The following is a 25682-nucleotide window of genomic DNA, read 5'->3' on the forward strand; positions in this document are numbered from 1 at the left end:
ATATTTTAGTATATACAAGTATACGCCATAATTACGATATGCTACAAAAAAAATTTTTAATTATATTTTTACAAAATTAGGCATAGCCACATATAATTAAATATCCATTTTTTATAACAAACTTCTCGTCATATCTTCGCTGAAATAAGACTATTTTATAAATATCACAAAAAAATGAAAAACTACACAAAATTGCTGGATTCATACTCTAATAATTGGGTGGGGAATTCATATGTATATATCCATTTTCTTATGTATAAATATATGCATACATTCCCCCTTTTCATATATGCCATCAAAATCACATATAAAATTTCCTACAAAAATATTATTAACAAAACAGTAATTTATACTCAATGAATCCACATATGCCATAATGCTCAAATTAAAGATTATAATATTATTATATTTTGTTTTCTCTACATTTCTCTTCTCATTTTTTGAACATAAAGCATGCGCATATATCGATTACTATTTTTATTTTATATCTTCACCGCATTAAACATTGCACAAAAATCCAATTTGAAAATAATAATAATAATAATAATAATTGCAATCGTTTTTAGAATTTTCAAGGGTGTATCATTAAACAAGTATATTTCCTTAATTTTGTAGCAGCTCAAAAATCAATGGTAGATATGTTTTCAGTTTTGGAAAAGTAATAGTAAATGGGATGACTTGAGCATATGTAATCGTTTGCAAACCATCAAATTATATAAATTATATCTCTAGAAATACTATATTTTTGACAAAAATTATATAATAAAGCTTCTACTTCCGCTATTATTCGAAGTGTTATTATTGTTATTTGAAGATCGAGTATTGTATCTATTTCTTGAGGCGTTAGAAGAATTTCTAAAATATCGACTACTGGTAGTTCCGCTATTTGTATTAGTAGTTTGCTCTTCCTTTTTCTTTAATCTGTCACTTTTCCTGACATTCAAATTTCGAGAAGAAGTAGCGGTGGTAGTATTTTCTGTTGTGCGACTATTTTTTTTTCTCCTGGGAGTTTTTTTTTTACTTCTTGTTGTATTTCTTCGTGATCTATTATTTCTAGTAGTCGATCTAGCAGTTCTATGTGTACGTCTTCTTTTTCTAGTAGTAGTTCTTCTACTTCTTCGTCCATAATAATTCGAGTCATTACTATAATCGTCATCATATTCATCTTCAAATTCATCTTCATACTCATCTTCATACTCATCCTCATAATCGTCATCATAATCGTCATCATAATCGTCTTCTATGAAATAGTTAGCCGATTGATCACTAGTAAACGCGGATGAACCTTCGCTTATGACTGCTATTTCTGCATTTTGATTTGGGTGTGCTAGATTGTCATAATTAAATAAATGGCTTGCTCTATTATTGTTATTTCGACGATTGGTGGTTCTAGCAGTGTTAGTATATGGTGCGGTTCGATTAGTAGTATTCCCTATATTTTCAAAATTGGCATCATATATATTATTCCTGAGGACATTAAATAAATCATTATATCCTGAATAGTTTTGGAAAAATGAATTATTATAATTTCTCGGATTATCTATATCATAATTATCCATAGGTGATCTTACATAAACAGAATATGGATTAAAATAATCGCAAGTAAAGAGGTTATTAATATTTTTAATTATACAATTTCTGCCTTTCAATGATAAATTATTTAATATATTATAATTTTCTCTCACTAATGTTTTCTTATGTTTTTCATCCAAAACATGTAATAGCTTTTTAACAGTATCATTCATATATATAATAGTGTTATTATTTGAATAAATAAATAATTTATAATCATATTCTTTTTTATTTTTATCTACTAATTCATAATGTGATAAATATTTTTTAAATAATATTTTAATATTCTTATTACTATAATTTTTTTTATTATAATAAATAAATGAATCTACATCTTCTTCATCTTTACATGGTAACCTTTTTAAAAACTGATAAAAAATTGACAAGTTAACTCCATTTTGATGTTTTATATAATCATCATTATAAAAATCATAAAATATATTATCTTCATTTTTTAGATTTTTATATATTTTACTAATTTTTATTACATTCATAAATCTCTTTTTATCTTTTTCACTATTAAAATATTTATTGTTTTTTTTTAAATATGTTTCTATGTATTGATTCATTTTTTTAATAAAATTTTTTTCCATTTTATTTTTTTTATTACACATATCTTCGTTTATAAATAGAGAGCTCATTTTTCCTTTACTATTGTTAAATGGCTCGCTAAATAATTCGCTTCCTATTGTGCTCGTATTTTTTCCTTCTATTTTATTACACACAACAGTTGTTGAATTGTTTGAGAATGTTTTATCACTCTTATAAGATACAATTTTTTTATCACATTCTTTAGATCTCTTATTATAACTTCCAGTTTCTGTTTCATCTTTTTGTAAGAATGAGCTTTCACAAGATTTGTAAAAACTTGTATTTTTTTCTTGGCATACTTTCAAAAAAAACATATTTAATAACCTTTTATCAAAATTAGGTAAGTAATTTCCATACATTAACAAAAGATCATATACTATCCCATATAGAAGAAGGATTTTGTAATTAAAATCATTATTATTTTTTAATTTTTTTCTTAAAAAATTAAAATAATTTAAATGTACATAAATAGAATCAAAGTTACTTGTTTTTAAATATTCAAAATAATTATTTTTACAATTGAAACTAGTGAATTGTGGAAGTAAAGGCTGCAATTCATGATCATATATTTTAAACTTTTTATCAACCAATACATTAGGATTATTAAAATTGTTTAAAATCACTCTATTTTCTTCATTTTCATCAATTATTTCGACTTTTTTATTATATTCACTTTTATTTTCCCCTTTCTTATCGCCTTTTCTATTTCCTTTTTTATAAGCCTTGCCCTTTTTCTTAAACCGGTTCATAATATTTTTGCTGCCCCATTTTGTATGTTCAAATGTATTTTCTTCAAAGCCCCTCTCTATATATTGCCCAGATGAAGCTGTATCATAAGCCTCAATACTACTACTATCACTATTACTACTGCTATTTTCATTACTACTACTGTTTGTTTTGAGATTATCCAAATAATTTGAATAATTATAATAATCTGATTCATCACTTAAAAAGCTAATAGAGCTATATTGATCAAAATAGGAATCACAATCAGAAAATGAATGATTATCTTCCTTTTTGTGTTTTGAAGTTTTGATATCATCACTTTTTAATATAAAAAATGTGTTTAATTTTTTAATTTTTTCATTATTTTCAAATTTCTTACTATCATCTAATACTGACTCATATGAATTATTAACATATACAATATTATTATCATTAATTTGTATACATTCATTATCTTCTATTAAAAATGCATCATCGTCATCTTCATTTGATATTTTTTTATTATCTTTTAATAAATATTTGCCTTTTTTCCTTTTATTATCAAAAGATGCCATATAATTGTTGCTATCCATTTCATTGTCAATATTTATTATCTCATTTTTCTTCGCTCTTTTTCCATTTTCTTTATAATTTTCCTGCCCACCTTCGCTGTACACATCTTCTACCGTAATAACTTCATTGCCGTCAGCTGACACATTTTCTAAGTTTATTATATGAGATTTATTTGGCCGTGATCTTTTTTTATCTATTATTTTTATATCATCATTACTATTGCTAGAAATTTTTTTTTTTTTTTTACTTTTTTTATTTGAAAAAAGGGAATTATTACTATTTTTTCCAGAACATCCCGAATTACTATCACTATATAATGTATATATTGTGTTGTTTGATTTTTTTGACGAATCAGAACTATCTTCTATGATCCTTCGATTTTTTTTCTTGTTCTTACTTCGAGGGTGTATTAATTCTGGAGTGCTATTATCATTTATAATACCATAATTATTTTCCTCATTATTATTATTTCTATTTCTATTGTTAGGAGGGTCGCATCGCCCTGAACGACTATTACGAGTTTGATTATTTTGGATAAGGGGTATCACATTGTTTGAGTCTGTACCTATAAGGCTTCCAATATTAAATCCGCTTTCTAAATTGTTTGTTATATCAATGAAGCTACCATAATCTCTCAACTCGTAACGACTTGAATTGCCATTTCTTCCATATTCATTATTTGGATAATAGGAATCAAATAAAAAAAATTCAGGTAATAAATTTAAGTTATCAAAATCATCAACTCTTTCATTATTATTATTATTATTTTCATTAAGGTAACAAATTTGTGAAGATGTTATTTGTTCTGTTAATGTTAATTTATAGGAATAATTATTATTTAATGTAAAAATAGAAAAATAGCCATAATTATGTGAAACAATAAATGTATAACCATTGTTATTCCATTGTGCTCTTAAATTTTTTAATTCACTATCATATGAATATTTTTTTATTATTTTTTTTTTCTCTAAATTTAATAAATAAATATATTTACGAAAACAACCAAATAAAACAATATCTTTATAGTTCGGATTAGGTTCTATAAAGCTAATATAACTGTCACATTTTTTTAAATCGAAATATTTTATTTCTTCAAAATCTAGTAAGCTAAATATAGAAATATTTGTTTTCATAGTAACAGCATTTATCATTTCTTTTGTTGAGTTCGATTTATTTGTAATTCCATCGGCAACGATAATATATTCGTCTGATACATTAAAATTTATGTTACTTATTTTATAATGCAATTTTTTTGCTCTTAATTTTGGTTTAGTATTCGATTTTTCATTCCCAAGAGAATTTGTTGCATCATCTTTAGTTGTATTTTTGCCCTTTTTATTATTATTTCCGGTTCTAGCATTGGTGCTGCCTACCATTATAGTGCTACTATCACCTAAATTGGGCACAAGATTATTTTCACTAATATATATGCTATTTGAAGATGCTGCATTGGTTGTGCTTGGATTATTTGATGTGCTTGTTTTATTTTTTTTTTTTTTCACTTTGCTATTTTTTGAATCATTTTTTAAAGTGTTGTCCATATCACTTGATGAGTAGCAATAAGAAGAACATGATGTAGACGATATAACAAATAAATTGTTATTTTCAGTTTCTTTGTTTTTATTTGCCGTCCCATTATTATTACTATTATTATTTTTATTTTTATCATTATTGGTATTCTCGTTTTTATTATTCTTGGCTTTATTTGTTTCATTAATAGCAGACGATTCTAGCACAAATTCAACATAAAGGGATGTGTAAAAACAGCAAACAGGTATTTTCTTTTTCCCCCTAATCTCTTTTTTTGTAATATTGGTAAGATACTCTCGAAGATTCCAAAAATATATTGCACCATTTATGTGAGTTGTAACAAAATTTGAGCATGTATTTGAAAAAGCAAACATAACTATCTCGTCACTAAAATCTTCAAATTTTTTAAACAAAACAGATCCTACATTATTTTTAACATTTTGTAAAATATTAATTTCAAAATTTTGATGTATTTTTTTATACGCTATATCTTCATCGTTATTATTTTTTTTTTTCTCTCCTTTATAAGAAACTTCAATAACATCATCACCGTTTCCATTATTATTTAAATTATTATCAATCTTGTTGACATATTTTGTTATAACAATATTATCAGGAGTAATGCTAAGCATTTTATCATTTTCTTCATTACTATCATATATTACCTTTGTAGTTAAAAGAATGAATGTAAGTTTTTTTTTTCTTTTCATACTATTCATGGAAAAATTTGACAATCTTCCCATTGTATTAGGTGCCGATAAATTAAATTTTCCAGATTTATTATATGAGGATGGCCCGAATTCTGTATCTTTAAAATCGTCTAAGCAATTATTTTTCGTATTTATAAAAATTAAATAACTATTTTTTAGCTCTTTTATTGGATTTTTTGAAATAATTAAATTTTCATAAACATATGGCGCTATGTTATAATTTAAGGAATATGAAAAATGCAAATTGGATGAAAATTTATAATTTTTTAAAGGCATAACATCTAGCCATTTTATTATTTGCATATCATTATTTAAATCGTCAAAATGTATAATGAAAAAATAGGAATTGGTGGAGCATAGTGCATATGTCTTATATTTAGAACCCGCACTTCTACCAATACTACTCTCAATATCATTGTAGAAGAAAAAAACATTCTTCATAGAAAATGTCCTTCGATAAGTTAATAAGTTTTTACTTTTATATTTATCTACACTTGTAAATTTTACTATCCCTTTTTCATCACATGAAATTATATATTTGTTTGATCGATGAATGTCAAAATCGGTGATTGCATAATTATGAGCCCGAATGCAAGATATCAAGTTACCTGTATTTACATGATATATTTTTATAAACCCATCTATTCCTGATGTTAAAATATTTTCCGAATATTGATCAAATTTTATTTTTGTTATAAAATTCCGATTTTTTGTATGGGGTAAAAAATGTGATAAAATAGTTACATTTCTTTGTATGTTTTTAACACAATGATTATTATATATATCATATTTATATTGACAATTTAATACATCATTTCTGTTTTTTATATCGTTTTTTGTATAATATAATCTCTGTTTCACTAAACTATATATATTATTATATTTATTACATTCATAACTTGTTAATTTTATTGACATATTTTTATTATTTTCATATTCATTCTTTAATCGATTTTGGCTATTAAAAAAAAACCTTTTTATATCATGCTCTGGATATTTGTAAGTTAACATATTTATAACATTTTTAAAAATATTAAACATATCATTTTCTATATCACTTCTTGGGGAAATATCAAGTATATTTCTCTGATTATAACCCTTGTATGTTTTATCTTTCATCGTCTCATCATAATCTTCTACATCTTCGACTTCATCTATAAGAGACCCTACACTTATAATGTTTGTCTCTTTGTTCAAATCGCTCACGGTTTTCTTACTATTTCGTATTTCTAAATTGTAATTATCCTGATTATATATATCTTTATTTCCATAAGGTTCATCAAAGTTATGATTGCCTGCACTATAATTGACCTTCTTATCAATAAGCTCTTTATTATGATTCACTCCTTGTGTATTATTGCCGAGATCATTTTTGTGGTATGCCAAATTATGGTCGATTTTAGTCGGGGATCCCATATATGCTCCACTACGTGATGAACTAAACTCGTTTTCTTTGTTTCCTTCATAATTTTCAAAAACAAAATTGTCAACTTGATTATCTATTTTATTATTTATACTTATATCAGGAGGTTCACTTCTTATTTTTTTAAACCGTCCAGAATTATTAAAAAGATAATCATTATTTAATGGATGTTTTTTGTTTATAGACATATAATTTTCTTTGTGGGATGAGCTTTTAAAATTTTCAAAGTTTAAAAAAAACTCATCTTCCATATCATTACCATTTGCATGAGCAGTGTAACTATTTTTTTTATAGTGATCACTATTTTTTATCATTCCACTGCGATTCATGCTTTCTTCATCTAAATTTTTGTATTTTTTTTTACGAACTTCATTTAAGCATATATCTATTAATACTTTATATGTGTCACTTACATTATCAGAAATTTGATCGGTGACGTAACTTAGATCTTTATGGTGGATGTTTTTATTTTTTTTCATTTTGCCCCTATTATTATCATATCCACCAAATATACTTCCGTTGCCCAATTCATCTGGTGGAATTTCATCACTACTTGAATTGTTTTGATTTGTTTTATCATCTTTATTTATAATCCCATTTTCTATATGACCATTAAGCTTTTTATTATTATATTTTGTTTGTCTATCGTCTGAATTATTCCATTTTTGCTTTTTATGATAATTTAAACTACTATCGCTTTCCTTATTATTATCTTCTTTCTTTACATCCATTATTATCTTTTAGTTAAACAAAAATATTATACATGTTCTTAGTAAAATACATACAATTTGCATGTGTATACCCATATATTTATGCATATATACAAATTAACATGCGTGTTGTATGTGCAGTTTATTCGCCTTTTTGTGTCTGCTTCCTATTTGTTTTATTGTTTGTGTCTGTTATTATTATAATATCTATGTTATTGTGTTATACATTATTGCGTTTTTTTGCTTCAATACATATATATATTAATATTTTCACCATCAAATAATCGTCTCAAATTAATACAAATAAAATAAAATGTCATCTATATTATCCTTTGGATTTAAGTCAATTTATTTTGTTCATAATAATAATTACTTTTTATTATGTTTACTGGCATAATATACTACATGTCATATATAATATATGTTATATGTAAGTACATATACATATATAAATGAATAAATATATACAATATATAATATCAATATCCATATATACTATATATATTATTATACTTTATTTGTAGTCATTGTATATATAACATATACCCCACGCATTTACCACAGTCAAACTATACATAACATTAAAAAAAACACAAAAAAATAAATTATAAATTTTCATATAAAAATCAAATATTTTAACTTTCTTTTATAAATAAAAATTGTGGTAAATACATGACTACTTTAAATTTTTATTCAAATATATCTTTTTATCAATAATACGTAACAAAAAAAATAAAATTTATTTTTAATTTACTCAATTTTATATATAATTTTTTTTGGGCATTTTAAATATGGAAATGACTCTTCTGTATTTTTATGTTGGAAAATTTATTATTATTATTTCTTTTTTTCTTTTCTTTGTATTTGTTATTTCTTTTATTTATAATTTTTTTTGCAATGATTAAAATTTCCCTTAATTAACATTTTATCTATTTTTGGGCAAATAAATTCTTTCTACATACATAATAACGTGGTATAAATTATAATTTCTTATATCTTATACAGTTTTAGTACGACAAATAAATAACTCTTTTGAAATCCTTTTTAAATAGTTTTTCTCTCTATAAGATGTTTCTTATATATATTTTTTACTCGTAAAAATTGATTTTCCCTCTCCCCATGCATTACTATAATATGCACGTTATAGCTTTGATCATCCGTATAACTATTATGGGAGCATAATGTGTATTATATTACTATATTAAAAATTAGAATGCCTTTTACACTTTTTAATTATAAACATATTAATCGTTTAACAACATTTTTATAATAGAAAATTAGTTTATGTTTTTTTAAGGCTAAGAGAAATAAGTCTATAGTATATATTTAGTTACACTTATTTACATCGATTAAATGTCCATTCTCAACTATTGCATATATCTGCATAATATTAAAAATACATATATTCACATATTATATATTATAGTATTTTTTAGCTATATTATATTTTCCCAAAATCGGCATAATTGCTAAGCATTCAAAAAAAGCAGATTAAAGCAGAAAAAATTAAAAAATATACACACTGCTAAACGAATTTGTAAAATTGGAAAAAAATATTTTATTTAATCCCAAATAAAATAAATAAATGTAAATGAAACAATTAGACGTAATTTGTTTATTTTTTTGTGAGGTATGTAATACCATTTTATTTTCGAGAGCAATGTATATATAAGTTCACATGGATATACGTTCGAATTCTTATATAACTTTTTTTAAGGGATAAAAATCGAAACGTCTCACCAACGTATTTTATGAAATATATTTCAAAATTTATATAAATGATCATTAAAACACTTATGAATATGTTTATTATTTTTTGAAAATTGTAATTTTTTCTTTTTTTTAATTGTCTGACAATTGTATTTTATTGTCTTTAGCTTATGATATTAGCTAGTCAATATTAATAAACTAAAAGACATGCATTTTTTATGAGACTATTTGAAAAGGACATTTTTTGCATTATAAGAAATAAGACTTTGTATAAACATACCACTGTTTTTGCAATAAAATGAGAAAATTCGTTACATGTTTTTTTATATATATACCATTCCTTTAACCAACTAATTTTGAAATCCTTAATGTATTATTATCTTATTTTGTCTTATAAATTATTCACTTTTATATTTCACTAAATACTGTACGTAATTAGTACAATTTTAGGTAAACACAAACAATACCAATTTTCATGCAACGACACATAAATATGCATGTTTTTTTTTACAAATAATAATTCATATATACTATTCACATAATTATATAATTTTCCTTTTAAATTTATTATAATAAAAATAAAGAATATCTTATGAATATTTTGAAATTATTAAATTAAAAATGTATTATGTGTCTCTTGCTTTTAAGAACGATTTTCGAAGTGTTATCGAATAATATATATACTATTTGGTGATTTAAAAGAATATATTTATTATATATTTTTTCTTTGTGTACACAACTATAATATTTTCTCTATATATGTCAATATTTCGAAGTGTACAAATTCAAAGATAGTATGAGAAATTAATGAACTTATGGAGAATAAGCCAATTCAATTGATAGACTTCTTGAAAAAAGTGATAATACCATAAAATAAAAAATATAATGTAAAATATAAATGTATATAATCTAACAAAATGAAGATATGTGTAATATAAAAAATAATAATGTAATAATTTTTTTAAGCAGATTATTTGTTAATTTCCCCTCTCAAAAAGAAAAAAATAAACTATCCATTTGTAAAAAAAAAAATAATAATTTTTTTTAATATCGTTTGCATCGAATACTTATGTTTAATATTTACATTTTTTTTTATTTTCCTATTTTCTTTCTCTTTTATTTGTTAATTTAAGCTATTATCTTACCCTTCGAAAGGGATTTCTATTCTCCACTATATATATATTAATGTTTACGCGATTTAATGAAATAAATTGCAGCAATATGAAAATAGATAAAATAAATAGGTATGTTCAATCATAATATGAATAAACATATCAACTTCACACAGAATTATTTAATTCAAATAAATTATACACACCAATGGATTCGCGGTATGTGATATATAAATTTCTTAACTGTGTGTTATTATAAAAAAGGGATACATATATATGTCTGTGTGTGTGTATAAAAAGATAGAGGAAATCAACTTGGAAGCATGAAATAAATATAACATGGATTTACACAAATTACTGGAAAGCAAATTAAGTATCGAAGAATCACAAAATATAAATGTTAAAGAGGATGATATACATTTAAATACAATAAATGAAGATGGAAAAATAACAACAAAAAAAGGATGTGTTCTTAAAATAAAAAATAATGATAATGGGAAGGAAGATTTACCTAACTCCTCGTATGAAAACATAAACCTAAAAAAAAAAGACAATCCTTTACTGTATTATAATGATCAAAAATATGATGGCCTTAATAATGAGCTCTCAAAAAGTGAATCTTTTAATAATATTAAAATAAAAAAAAAATGTTATGAAAAAAATGATGATACAATAAATTTAGATATTACTAGTACTATTGAAAATATGTACCACAATATAAATTATGATTACATTGATAAGCAAGTTCATAATTTATTAGAGAGTGGGAATAGTAGTGATGAACAAGGGGAAGTTATAAAAAATGAAAAAGAACAAATAAAAACAAAAATAGAAGAAGATGAAATAGAAGGCAATGATGAAATACAAGGACTAAGACAAATGGAAGGAAATTTATTATTTTCAAGTTTGTCAAATGATGAATTTATGAGAATCGAAAAAAATGAATCGATACCTTTTCATTCTGATGAAATCGATTTTATATGTGAAGATGAAATGAATAATATAATTTTATCACATGAACAAAAAATACGTACATTTACTAGTTTATTAAATGATCATGGAAAATTAGACGAAGATTATGCAAATTATTTCAGGGGGAGAAATGAAAATAGTATTGAAAGTTATAATGGAAATGGTAACGAAAGTTTTGATAGTAACATCAAAACAGGAAAAAGCTGTAAAGAAGGTGGTGAATTAGATAGTGAAGATGATAACGAAATAAAAAATATATTAAATATACTTCAAAATTTAAGAGACTATAATTTTAATGATACAAATGCTATTGATAATGATGATAATTATGAAAATATGGAAGAAAAGGATGAATTAAATAACACAGAACATTCATACAATTGTGAAAATGAAGATAATAACAATAAAAAACATGACGAAAATATTATTCACGATAAAAATATTCCTTTCCTTGGTACTGATTATATACCCAATGATATTGCTAATAATAAAAATGATACCAATTCTGCAAATGATCAAACAGAAAGTGAGGAAGAAAAAGATAACATTGAGAATTTGAACATTAAAAAGCTTAAAGACAAGTATAAAAAATATGTATTTTCTTTAAGTGATCATGATGAATATCAACGAAGTGATAGAAGTGTGCAAAGTCAAAATGGAGAAGGCCCAATAGAAGAGGCATATTATAATAGTGATACAAATATAAAACAAAAAATAAAGAAGCAAAATGAATCAGATAAATACCAGGAAGGTGCAAATTCTATGAATACTGATATGGATGGAAGTCCAATTAGTGATTCTCATAATAATTTTCATAAAGTGAAAAATCGTAAAAAAAAAAAGAAAAAGGAAAAAATTGATGAACTACAAGCCGATTCTTATGACAAAGGAAATATCCACAATAATTTAACTAACGAACAAAATTTAGAATACTATAATTTACCAGTTAAACCGAATGTATTACATACGCAAGGCCACGAGGGTTGGGAAAATAAAATAAATGCTACAAGTGAATTCATTATTGATAGTAGACATAGTTCGGTTTCATTTTATAATAACGAAATAGGATCATGTGCGGAAATCAAAAAAGAGCGCACTAATATGTATACCAAAGTTGGTAATACTGAAAATAGCGACAACAACAATGGTAATGAAACGAAACATGAAACCAACAATAAAAGAGAAATAGAAGAAATAAATAATGATATAGTTAATGCCACAAATAGTTCTAAAAATGAAAATTCTGAACAAATGAGAAAGAGAAAATTGATAAAAGATAATATTAATATTTTAAGAAATGATAATAAAAACCTGAAAATTATAGACGAACTAAATCAAAATATAAATAATTTAAATTTTGAATATTTAAAAAGTAATGAATTCAATTTAGACATAAACTATACCAATGATACAATGCAAAATATACCAACACAAAAAAATTATACCATTTCGGAACAAATCGAAAAGGTAGAAATTACAAATAATAATTTACTAGATGAAAACCTAAATTTTGATTATTATTTAAAAACTTTGCATAATTTAAAAAGCCGAATACACCAAGAGATCAGTGGAAATGATAGCAGCAGTAATAGTAATAGTAATTCTAATTCACTAAGTAGAAAAAATATCACAACTAATGAGGTAGGGAATGAAAATAAGGCTATTCAGCATTATGATGAAATTAGCGCAAAAAGAGAATGCGGAAATGATAACATCCGAAATGAAAAATTCAGAAATACAGAATATAAAGAAATTACGAATACAAATTATCAAAAAGAACAAAATAAACTATCTGAAATGAAAATTATAAAAGACAAGCATCAAGATGAAGAGAAAGAAGGTAAAGAGATTGTCTTAAAAAAAAAAGGGAAAAAAAAAAAAAAAACGAAAAGAAAATATGCTTTAGACAATAATGAAAAAGATGTATCACCAAACAATACACAAATAGAACTTGTCGAAAAAAATATTGTCCTAAAAAATACAGTGAAAGATCTTCAAAATCAAATTACAAATTATAAAAAGATGGAGAAACTGCTTAATAAAAATAAAAAAAAATATAAAAATAAATTATCAATTATTAATGAATATGAAAAAAAAATAGATTGTATAATAATTGACTTTAATAAATTAAAAGATACATGCACAAATAAGGAAAGAAAAATATCGAAGCTTGAAGAAATAACAAAATATATGAATGAACAATTTTCTATAAGTAAAATACAATTTGAAAATAAAATGAATGAATATGTCATATTTTTAAAAAAGAAAGATTCAGAAATATATATGTTAAAAGAACTCATAAAAGAAAAAGAAAAAGTGATTTCATTTAATGAAAATATATTAAAACAATATAAAGCTGATATTGATGATATGCTAAAACAAAATATAGAAAGAGTGGAACATGTAAAAAATAAATTAAAAATACAACAAAATATGATTTCAGAAAAAGATTTAAAAATAAGTAAACTTGAGGAAGATATGCGGGTAAATGAGTCTAAAATAAATACAATGGAAAATAAAATTAAAGCCTTACAAAATCAAGTCGAATTAGAGGTAAAAGAGAAAAATGAATTTAAAAAAAATTACGAAAAGGAAAATAAGGAAAAAGACACACTCTCTAAAAAATTAGACGAAGTTATTAATGAAAAAAACAATTTACATTATAAAATAGAAGAATTATTAAAAACTGAAAAAAATATTATTGGTGATAAAGCAGAGCTACTTGAATGTAAAAATGAACTAAGTATAGAAAATGAAAAAATCAAATTTGAAATAAATACTATGATAATAGAAAAGGAAAAGATGGAAGAAAAGTACAATTTAGCTAACTCCGAAAAAGAACAAATAAATAATGAAATGGAAATATTAAAAAAGACTTATGAAAATAATGTTAATGAATTAGAAAAATTAAAGGAAAAATTAAAAAATGTTCAAAACGATTACAACCAATTGAAAGAAGAAAAAGACAGAATTGAAAAAAGCTACTCAATAGAAATAGAAGAAAAAAATAAAATCCAAAATAGTCTTGAAGCGACAAAAAATGAACTAACAACCCGCGAAAATCAAAAAGAGTTGTTACAAAGCAATTTGAATAATTTACAAAAACATCTTGATGAAACTGTTACAAAAAATGAAGACGAAATTAAAGGGTTAAAAAAACAGCTAAGCGAATTGGAAGCAAATTTAGAAGAAGCAAATAATCTATATTTTAAAGAAAAAGAAGTTATAGAAAAATTAAATAAAGAAAAAAATAAATTTATAAAAGAGTTTGATAAACTAAAAAGTAAAAATAAAAAAATTACATCAAAAATGAAAGAAACCCAAATCTCTAATGAAAAAACAATAAATGATGTTATAAAAGAAAAAAACGAATCCTTAGAAAAAGAAAAAAGTAAATTCACAGAAAAAGTGCAATCATTAGAACAAGCATTTCAAGAGTCATATAACGAATTACATTGCCAAAAAAAAAATATACAAAATGAATTAGAAGAATTAAAAATAATTAACCAAGATATAAAAAACAATTCAAAAAATCTTCTAAATGTTAATGATGCGTTGGTTAAAGAAATGAAAACATATAATATCGAAAAAGAGCAATTCATTAAAGGCTTAAAAAATATTAGAGAAGCATATATAAAAATAAAAAATGAAAATCAGCAGCTTAAAAAAAATGCATTTTTATTTATCCAAAAAGACATAGAACAAAACTATGTACCAATTAATATACACAACACTGCTTTAAATGAAAAAAAAACTTATATTTCAGAAATTGATATTCTTAAATCGAAAGTTAAAAAATCAGAAAATGAAATATCTAATTTATCCAAAGAAAAGTCAGAACTTTCTGAAAAATTAAAAAAAATTAATCAACAAAATGACGATCTAAATACGAATATAAAGGTTAAGAGCAAAATAACAGAAGATATAATGAGAACCGTTGAGGTAAATTTTCATAAATTTATTCATTGTATTTTCATTTGAATGGACATAAAAGTTTGTGTTTACGAAATTAAAATACTTGATATACTTTTCATGCTTGGATTATTTTATATTTACCACTGATGTATTATTTTATTTTTTATCTTTCTCTAAAACTATGCCCATATACATTTCCTACATTTTACAGAAACTAAAATCAGACATAACCAATAAAGAAGAAGAAATAAAAAAGAAAACCCTCGAAATTAAAAAAATGGAAAGAGAATACAAAACTTTATTGGATGATTATAAAATGGAAAAAAAAAATTTAATCGCAAAATATGAAAATGAACTTGATGAATATATGAATAAGTGTGAATTTGCTCATTCTAAGTATAAGAAGTACGAAGAAGAAGTAAGTATAGATACTCACAAAAAAAAATTAATAAAATAAAAAAATGTATTTTAAGCAGCCATAAGGGGATGGCCAATTATTGTTCATTTGTCTGAGCAAAATGGGAATATGCTCCAACGAAATAATGAGTATATGCATACATTTTTAAACATTTTTATTCATAAAATTTATTCCTTTTTATCGCCCACTGTGTAGGTTAAAGAAATGAAAAGCAAATTAAAGATGAAGGATGAAATATTGGAGTATACACATAAGGAGATCGAAAATATTAAAGAATCATTCTGGTAATGATAAAAGACAAAAAATATATATATTAATTTATTTATACATTAATATGGCTAAATATTTATGTGAGTCAATATATCACAATTTTTTATTTAATATACATATGCAGCAAAGAATATGAACATAAAATACAAGCTGTTATTGAAGAAAAGGACAAAGAGGTTCATGCGATTCAAAAGAAGTTTAAGGATCTCAATGAAGAAAATGCAGTAAGAAATCATCATAAAATCCATATATGCATATATATTGAGAGAAATATAGAGGAAATGAGCTCTAATCCATCGATTCAATTCATTCGACATATCTATATATCTTTCGATAATTTTTTTAGGAAAATAAGAACGAAATTGTAAAATTAGGTAAAATGCTCGAAGACGCAAACAAAAAGATTAAAAAGAGAGACATGGAAATGTATATATTACTTGACGAAAATAAAAAACAAAAAGAAAAAGCAGCCAAAAAAATGAATAAAGTTAATGAGTTATTAAATAATTTACAAAAAGAATATACTGATAATATACCATAAAGGGAAAAATTATTAATGTATAATTATTTGTTATGCTGGCATAAATGTAACTTAATATTTACACGCTATATATTTTTTTTTCGAAAAATATGTATATATATCCTTAACATTTTTAAACAATTATTGTCCAATTTATTACTATAAATTGAACATTTATCATCTCTATTTTTTTCAGTTTTTTTAACATATATATAATAAAAAATTATGTTTTCGTTTGTTTCTTTGTCTAATATTTTATGCTTAATCAGTGAAAAAAAGTGTGCATTCATAATATATAGTTTCATGCACATTTTTATTAACTTTTTTGTCAATTTATTAACAAAAAAAAAAATCAAAAGTATTTATTCTTTATGATTTAATTACAAAACATAAATATACACAACGAGAGTATATCATGGTCATATATATACTTTATAAATCGACAATGTTTTAAACTGGTTATCCTACTTCATCATATAACTTATATATTATTTATGTACCCAAATAAAAATTACAATATAGTAACTTTGAAAGATTAATAAGAATAATTGTAGCAGGGACTTTCAACTTTAGTATTCATCACTTGAAGATGATAAAACATCATTTGGAGAAATCATATGCACCTGTTTTGGTGGCGGTTTTTCATTTTGTTTTTGTGATGAACTTGCTTGAAAAGGCATGGAGCCTAAACTTACAACTGTATTATTACTATTTGTGGGTCCTACTTTTTTCATTGGGTTATCGTAATGAGGGGTATTCATTTTTCTTTTTAATTTTTTTATTTCGGCATCGTTATGTAAGTTACTTCTTAAAATAAAACTTTTTAATTCTTCATCTATTGTTTCCTTTGAATTTTTTAAATGGGTATAAATAAGATATGCCATTTTTTTTTCCGATGGGGTAATAAATGTGACAGCGTAACCTACGAGAAGAGGAATTGCATGCATTTTATATATATGTAAAAATCGTAATTAACAAATTGAGAACATTGAAATATGAAAAATGCAGACTATAATTATGGAGGGAAAGAATATCCCTTGTCATATATATGTAGAAAGAAGATTGTGGCAAACTGATAATTCGTGAGAACATACCTTTATTGTTCATTCTGGAACATCGTCCAATTCTGTGAATATAAACAAAAAGATCACGAGGGCAATCATAATTAATTACAAAATTTAAATCGATGACATTTATGCCTCTTTCCATTAAACCAGTACTAATTAATATTTGTGTTCTTTTATTTTTTAAAGAATCTAGTTTATATAATCTGTCTGTTTGATCCATATCACCATAAATAAAATCAAATTTTATATGTTTTAGTTGTATTTCTTTTTTAAGTCGTTCATATAATGCTAGCACATTTTTTTTACTATTACAAAAAATAAAGCCTTGTCCATTGTTTGAAAACTGATGAATCGAATGTAATAAATATTTATATTTGTATGATTCTTCAACAATATAAAATTTTTTATCTATTAACACATTATTATCATCTACTTGGATTAAAATGTGTTTTTTAGATAAATACGGTTTGACTAATTCATGAATACTATCTGAAAATGTTGACGAAAAAAAGGCTCTTATAGAATCAGTTCGTATATTATTTAATATTGAAATAACTGAATTAATAAATTGATTTGAAAATAATTTATCAAATTCGTCTAATATAACATATTTGATATTTGTCAATGATAAATATTTTTTATTAACAAAGTTAATTAACGTTTTTACGTTGGCTATTATGATATCAACCCCTTTGTGTATATCATCATAAGCATTTTTAAAATTTATTCCGTTGAATAATAAAGTTGAACTTAATTTATTCATAGATATTTTATTTATTTCTTCAGAAATTTGCACACATATTTCTCTAGTTGGTGTCAATATAAGAGCATGAGGATCTGCATTTTTTTTTTTCACACCTTTTTGTGTGTCCTTCCTGCTTTCTTTTTTATAGTTCATCAAATGAATGATTAGCGAGATAATATATGCGAGTGTTTTCCCTGACCCAGTTCTACTGTTTGCTATAAAATCTCTACCACTTAAAAATGTTGGGATTACTATGGATTGAGCAGGAGATAAAATACTTATAGACAACTCGTACATATTTTCAAGAACTTCTTTATCTATAATATTTTTTAATTGTAAAAAAGAGAAAATCGGCTTTGGTACATTAAAACCTATAGTTTTTATATTATTTTTTTTTTTATATTCCACACTTTGTTCGAGAGTAAAATTATTTATATTTTCGTCAGTAACAAATATATCTTTTTTAAATTCTTCTAATTCAATTTCATCATAATTAATATTACATATTATTATTTCATCATTTTTATTTTTATCATTACCATCATTTAAAAAATCATTAAAATCGCTGTCATCATCTTTTATTTCCATTTGTGGATCTTTTGTCCCAGCACTTACAAAATAATTTTGAGTGCTACTAAAACTTTTTCCATGCTCTTTCTCTTTATTTTTTTCATTCATTAATTCTTCGTTTTTTTTTTCTAAAAATTCATAAATATCTGCAGTCACATCATTATCATCCAAACTGTTATCATCCTTGGCATCATTACTGTTGTTATTTTTTTTATCAATTTGATACTTTTGATCTGTGTCATTTATATTTTTACCCTTTTCCCATTTTCTTGAAGATTTTGCATAACTATCTATAGCATTTTCAGACTCACTCCCTATCTCTTTATTATTAAATATATCTTCCTCGCGTTCTTTTTTAAGTTTTTCTTCTTCGATGACTTTATTTATTTCCAACATAAATTCGTCTAATGGATCAACTTCATCCTGCCCATTGTCGTCATTGGCTTTTTCATTTTTATTATTTTCATAATTATCATCTTCTTCAAAAAAATTATCATCATCTTTATCGTTGTTCATCATTGTTTTGTTAGGAAAACCTCATCTTATTATTCCTTCAGTTGATGTATATAAGCAATATATACGCATACACAAGCATATATATTTAAGGTGATACAATTAAATATCTCAATACCATTGTACCATGAAAATTTTCTTATATTACCTGAAGGAAACCCTTTATTGGCTTGATATGATAGTGAAAATTTACAGAAAAACAGTTATGACAATATTTGGGGGTAAAATAATAGTAACCAAAAAACGGACTAAAAAATATATATAATTATGATAAATAAAACATTAAAAAAGCAATGATGTGAAATTAAAAAATATTTAAAATTAAAAAAATAGTATCATGTAAAACTAGCTAAAAGAAGAAGCACAAAATTTACATAAAAAGTAATTTGTAACAAACATATTTTTATTATATGCTGCATGCATAATAATATGGACGCTATTATAAGTTTAAAAAATTCTCTGAGCGCATTTATGCACGCACATAGTATTCAAAAATCCAGTCAATATCTATTCATTCCGGCCTATATATAATATACATATTATAATGTTAAAAAATTTTGTATATAGATTTTCCAGTAACTTTTGCTTGAGATATAAGCAAATATGATAATTTATGAATAAATAAATTAATATAAATATAGGATATATTTTGATTAAATGATATCAAATTTTATACACCACATGATTATTATTTATATAAAAAGGCGGAAAATTGTAGAAGAGAAGGAAAATTATACCAATCATAACAGTGGCAATAAACCAAAATAATAGCAATATTGTGAACATCTCAATTTTTTTTTACCAACAAATTGCAATATATTTTTTAATTTCTCTGTGGTACTATATGATTGTTATAGTAGCGGTACATCTACAACGTATTATTGTGCCCACATAAAAAACGCTGATATAAGAAATCACATAGCCGACTCATTTTATTATACAGACCAATTTTACTTTTTTTCCACTCTCTATATGTGCATGCATAAATGCATGATTGCATATGCTTGTATGTCATCTATATGCATTTACCAAATTAATTTGTGCAAACATGTTGTAAAAGCAAAATAAAAATTTTCAATCTATATTATTTTGCTTACTATATTATACATGTTTTGAGTCGTTCTTTTATTTTACTTATCACAAAATTTGTAGAGAATCGAATTTGATAATTTCAAGGGAACGGCAAATATATCTACTTACATTAGCATAATATATACGCATAATCGCATACTCATAAAATATAAACCTCTTTCCATTTTTTCAAAAGTAAATAATGAATAGTAATACAAATGTATTAAGAAAAGTCCCCCCGTTTATGAACAACCTTGAGGATATATATAACACATGCTATGGGGGGTTAAACACAATAGAAAAATGTCAATTTGGAAAGCCAGTATCAAGAAGAATAAATGGGGAAAAATTAGATATGTATCAATTGTATATAATACATTATCAGCTATGTAATAAAGAACAGTTGTATAAAATATCTTATGTTCAAGAGAATATGAATATAAGTAATAGTTTTTTTGATAAAGAGTATAAAATGTATATGTCTGATGATGGGGAAATAGGATGCTTATTTAACATTAATGATAATAAATTAATGATAAATTTATTTAAAAATGAGGGAAATAAGGGATCCTTTTTTTTTACATCTATAAATAGTGTATCTGTAAAGGATGTCCACAAAAGATTTTTTATGCATGAATCATTTTGCTCATTTAATTCAAATAACACTTTGTTATTATATACTGCTGAAAGTGAAGATATTAAATTAAAAAAAGACAACACTGCATATCAAAAGTCAGATTTAGATGCATTAAAAAAGTTAAATACAGGGGTGTATACAGAAACATTTGGAGACCAATGGAATTGTTCTTTTTTTTATTTATATCTATATAACTTAATAGATAATACTGTTAAATATATCACTGTAAAAGATATCACAAGCTGTTTTTATAATCCTCAATTTATTGATGAAACATCTTTTATTTGCTTATCTCTTAGAACTCTACCATACAGATTAGGCATGCATGGTTTAAACACCAAACCAAATGATTTATTATTATGCACACTTAACGATCCGGATCTTGATATCCCAATAGATGGAGACAGCACTGATATAAAGGGTTCTGCTGCAATTGGTAATAGTGGGAGGAGTAAGAGAAATCATGTACGGTGTGCATATATAAAATTGTCGTGTAAAAATTTTAAACATGTTAACTCACCAATTATTATAAAAGATAAAGATCAAATATATGTTGCATGCTTAGTAGTTTTTAATAAACATGACGAAAATAAATACATTAGTGAATACAGTTTAGTAATGTTTAAATTAGAAAAAGACGAAACAAAAAAAAATAAAAATAAAAAAACTAATAAAGATATTCCTATGGAAGAAGAAAAATCATTAATACATTACGAAAATGCTGATGAAATTTATTATGAGGATAACAATATTAGTGGTTTAAAGGTAGAAGATAGTCGCACTGATAACATCCATATAAGCAATAATAACACCAATGACAAAATCAATGATGATGCATGCAATTATAAAAAAACAGAAACAATTATATTAGTTAAAGAAGGTGAACATACACCATATTTTAGAGGTATATATACTGACGAGATTAAAGGATATTGCTATCCATATATTTTTTTAAATACTATTTTATATTGTAATCACATAATTATCGCTGTTCATATGTTTTCAAAAAAAATGTATCGCGTACTTATAAATGATATATATAATGAAAATGATTCAGGTACAAGCATTGAACTACTGTGTATGAAAGGAAATAATTTATTAATTAGTATAAGAAATATGTTACTAAACGATATATTAATGTATTGCATATTTAATGAACAAAATATTAAAGGGGATTTTATTTATCTTACAAATTTAAAAAGCTATAATATAGATTTCTCAACATATAGCAATATAGAAAAAACAAGTGATTTTATTTATTCAAGCATTAATGATAACTCTAAAAATTTATTTAAGATATTAAGTGAACTCGAAACTTCAGTTTTTGAAAATAAGCATCCTTATATTAGAAGAAAGAAACCAAGCTATAATTTGCTTTATCAAAGTGAGGAAGAATATTTAAATGATATTAAAGATAAAGGCGTATCATTGTCGAATTTTAATTTGTTTAATAAAAACAATTTAAGAAATTTAATTCTATATATTCATGGAGGGCCATATTGTACAACCTTTAACGAATATAAAAATATATATATATATTTTGCAGCATGCGGTTTTGATGTTTTGGGTGTTAATTATATAGGATCACTAACCTATACAGATAATCCAACTATAATAAATGGGGTTGTAAATACTATTGAAATTAATGACATGTTGGCAGTTTTGCAAAGTTTTTGTAAACATTTTGGAGATTATGAAAATATTTATTTATATGGTCGTTCTTATGGTGGATTTGCTTCATGTTCTCTATTAACAAAATCAAATATTTTTAAAAGTGGATGTGTTATTAATGGGGTATATGAATGGATATTAACCGCATTCTCAACTGATGTACCCGATTTTTGTGTAAATTTAACAGTAAATAAAAATGTAGAATATGATTGCGTTTTTGATAAACATCATTATCCAATGCTATATGAAATGTCACCTCTTAATTATGTTCAAAATATCAAAGCTCCGGTTTTAATTGTTTGCTCAACAAATGATAAGCGGGTTAATTATCATAACAGTATAGCTTTATATAATAGATTAAGAGCTTTAAAAAAGAAAACAAAATTATTTTTATTTGAAGGTGTAAACCATTCCATTAATAACTATTATTATGATGAAACTATTCTTATGAATATAATTCTGTGGTTTTATGATTACGACACTAAGAAGAAGAAGTAGATTAAATTGATTTTTATTATTTAAATTTCAGAAAATAGTTTCATTTCACACACACAAATATATTGATTTATATGCACATGTGCAATGTTTTTTTCCCAAAACGATCCAACTTATAATTTATTTTGTTCACAATTAAATAATACATATATCTGCGTATGAATGTATTTTGAAATGGCAATTCATCAAAGCTAGATGATTATGCTCCCTGTTTCGATATTCTATCTCAAATTATTTTGAATTATTTATAACAGTGTTAAATTATAGTATGATTTTTTTTTTTGTCTTTATATTCAAAAAGAGAACTTAAGAGAATTAAAATTTTCATAATTTAAAGTAAATATAGTATATATCATGTTGCTGTATTATATCACATAAAGGCAATTGAAAGTATTAAAAAAAATATAATACGTTTTCGATTTGTTTTTATATATTATGAAAAGTATTTAAATATGATACGTGCTTATATATATGCATATAAGCTACCCACAATAATTTAAAATTAATATAATATTAAAAAATTAAGTTTTATATATTGTTGAATTCGGAAATGGCGTCCATATTCTGTTCTATGGCTTTTATTTGGTTTATTCCCATCCTATACAAAAAGAAAAATGTTACACATAAGTATAAAAAATGTATATATTCCAATAGAATTTATAAAATTCATAATTATGCATATACGTATATATGACACACTTTTGAAAATAATTTAGAGCGTGTATAATACAACTACTTAAAAAAAAATTACTTTCGAGTTTTTTCATCCAAGATTTCACGTATAGGGTGCTCTCCTTTTTCTGTATATAAAATGAAAAGAAAAAAATAAATGCATATGAGGGGAAGGGGGGATGCAAAATAAAACTGGCTTCTAAAATATAGTATAATAATGAAAACAGATCGGAGAATAGAATAAAAAACACAAACCCATTTAATTGGGCTCAAAATAATAATAAAAATTCATTGGTAATGAATTATTTTTAATTTTTTAAGCTCATATAATACTTTTTATCCAAGGATGATTTAGTAATCCCTCTACTGAGGGTCTCTTATCATAATCCTTTTCTAAGGCACTTTTAAGAAAATCGTACATCAGATTAGTATAATAACTATGCTCCGATTTTAAGGCCACAAAAGGAATATCATTTTGTATAATATTATAATAATTTGTTAAAACGTTATTATTTATAAATGGATATGACCCATGTAAAATAAAATACAATAGCATCCCTACATACCATGAATTGTTTTTATCATGATATAATTTTTTTATTTCTTGGGGAGATCTAATAAAATATAATCCATATAAGTCACCTTTTTCATCAATATTATCATAACGACTATCTACACTTAATAGGCTTACTCTTATCTCCTTTCGTGTCTTATCCTTAAAATATATACAATATCCATTTAAATTTCCATGATATATATTTTTTTTTTCTAAAAAATTAAGAGCGACTAGTATTTGATAAAACCATTCAGCTAATATATTCTCGTTAATTACATTATTGTCTTTTAGTATGTCAAAAAAGAACCCACCCCTAAAAGTAACAAAATAAAGCCATGTTTTGCATATATATTACTATAATACAAATAGGTGTTTAATATTTATTCGTCATCTTACGCGCAATTTTCAAAGATAACATAAGAAAATTCATCATCTTCATAAATGTTATATGTTTTTAGTAAATATTTTGGTATGCTTGAATCATTCTTATATGTATAAGTTCTTAATTTAAGTAAAGAATTCAAGATTTCTCCTTTAAATACATTTTTATCTATTTTCTTTACCAATCTTTTTTCTCCACTTTTCAAAAAAACACAAGGATATTCTTTTATTTTATCATTTACATTTGCATCGGAATTTATTAAGTACCCTCTATGGAAATATTTTGTATATTTTTCTTTGGACGAATATAGAATCCCCATTTGTTATGTATGTCGTGCTAGCACATATACGTGTATATATAAATTAAGCTTGGCAATTATTTATTAATAATTCAAAATAAAGCGTCGAGGCATATACATAATATATATATGTTTATCTTTATAAAAATTTAAGAATAATAAGTATTGTGTACTTAGTAATAAATTTAGGGCACAAATATTCGTAATGTGTGCATTTTACAATTTGTCACTTTCTCACTTGCACATATTTGCGTTTTTTTTAAATTGCGAACAT

General features: G+C 24.1%; 5 protein-coding genes across 5 annotated transcripts; 2 read left to right on the plus strand and 3 right to left on the minus strand.

The window, feature by feature from the left end:
* Nucleotides 1-755: 755 nt before the first annotated feature.
* On the minus strand, nucleotides 756-7835 carry PCHAS_1217400 (WD repeat-containing protein, putative; the record flags this gene model as incomplete). The annotated part of the gene is made up of 1 exon (XM_016798875.1): nucleotides 756-7835. One exon carries the CDS (start codon nucleotides 7833-7835, stop codon nucleotides 756-758), a length of 7080 nt encoding a protein of 2359 aa, XP_016654236.1.
* Nucleotides 7836-10975: 3140 nt separating this feature from the next.
* PCHAS_1217500 (conserved Plasmodium protein, unknown function) lies at nucleotides 10976-16752 on the plus strand (the record flags this gene model as incomplete). Its single annotated transcript, XM_016798876.1, has 5 exons — nucleotides 10976-15550; nucleotides 15735-15941; nucleotides 16137-16225; nucleotides 16336-16435; nucleotides 16558-16752. 5 exons carry the CDS (start codon nucleotides 10976-10978, stop codon nucleotides 16750-16752), a joined length of 5166 nt encoding a protein of 1721 aa, XP_016654237.1.
* Nucleotides 16753-17300: 548 nt separating this feature from the next.
* PCHAS_1217600 (ATP-dependent RNA helicase DDX42, putative) lies at nucleotides 17301-19632 on the minus strand (the record flags this gene model as incomplete). Its single annotated transcript, XM_016798877.1, has 2 exons — nucleotides 17301-17653; nucleotides 17826-19632. The coding sequence occupies 2 exons, from the start codon at nucleotides 19630-19632 to the stop codon at nucleotides 17301-17303; spliced, it is 2160 nt and encodes a 719-aa protein (XP_016654238.1).
* Nucleotides 19633-20899: 1267 nt separating this feature from the next.
* Nucleotides 20900-23503, plus strand: PCHAS_1217700 (peptidase, putative; the record flags this gene model as incomplete). The annotated part of the gene is made up of 1 exon (XM_016798878.1): nucleotides 20900-23503. The coding sequence occupies one exon, from the start codon at nucleotides 20900-20902 to the stop codon at nucleotides 23501-23503; it is 2604 nt and encodes an 867-aa protein (XP_016654239.1).
* A 525-nt stretch (nucleotides 23504-24028) lies between these two features.
* PCHAS_1217800 (protein kinase, putative) lies at nucleotides 24029-25429 on the minus strand (the record flags this gene model as incomplete). Its single annotated transcript, XM_016798879.1, has 4 exons — nucleotides 24029-24098; nucleotides 24252-24300; nucleotides 24506-25041; nucleotides 25125-25429. 4 exons carry the CDS (start codon nucleotides 25427-25429, stop codon nucleotides 24029-24031), a joined length of 960 nt encoding a protein of 319 aa, XP_016654240.1.
* Between the last annotated feature and the right edge of the window lie 253 nt (nucleotides 25430-25682).

The sequence above is a fragment of the Plasmodium chabaudi genome (genome assembly GCF_900002335.3).
Source record: "Plasmodium chabaudi chabaudi strain AS genome assembly, chromosome: 12".
Lineage (NCBI taxonomy): Eukaryota > Apicomplexa > Aconoidasida > Haemosporida > Plasmodiidae > Plasmodium > Plasmodium chabaudi.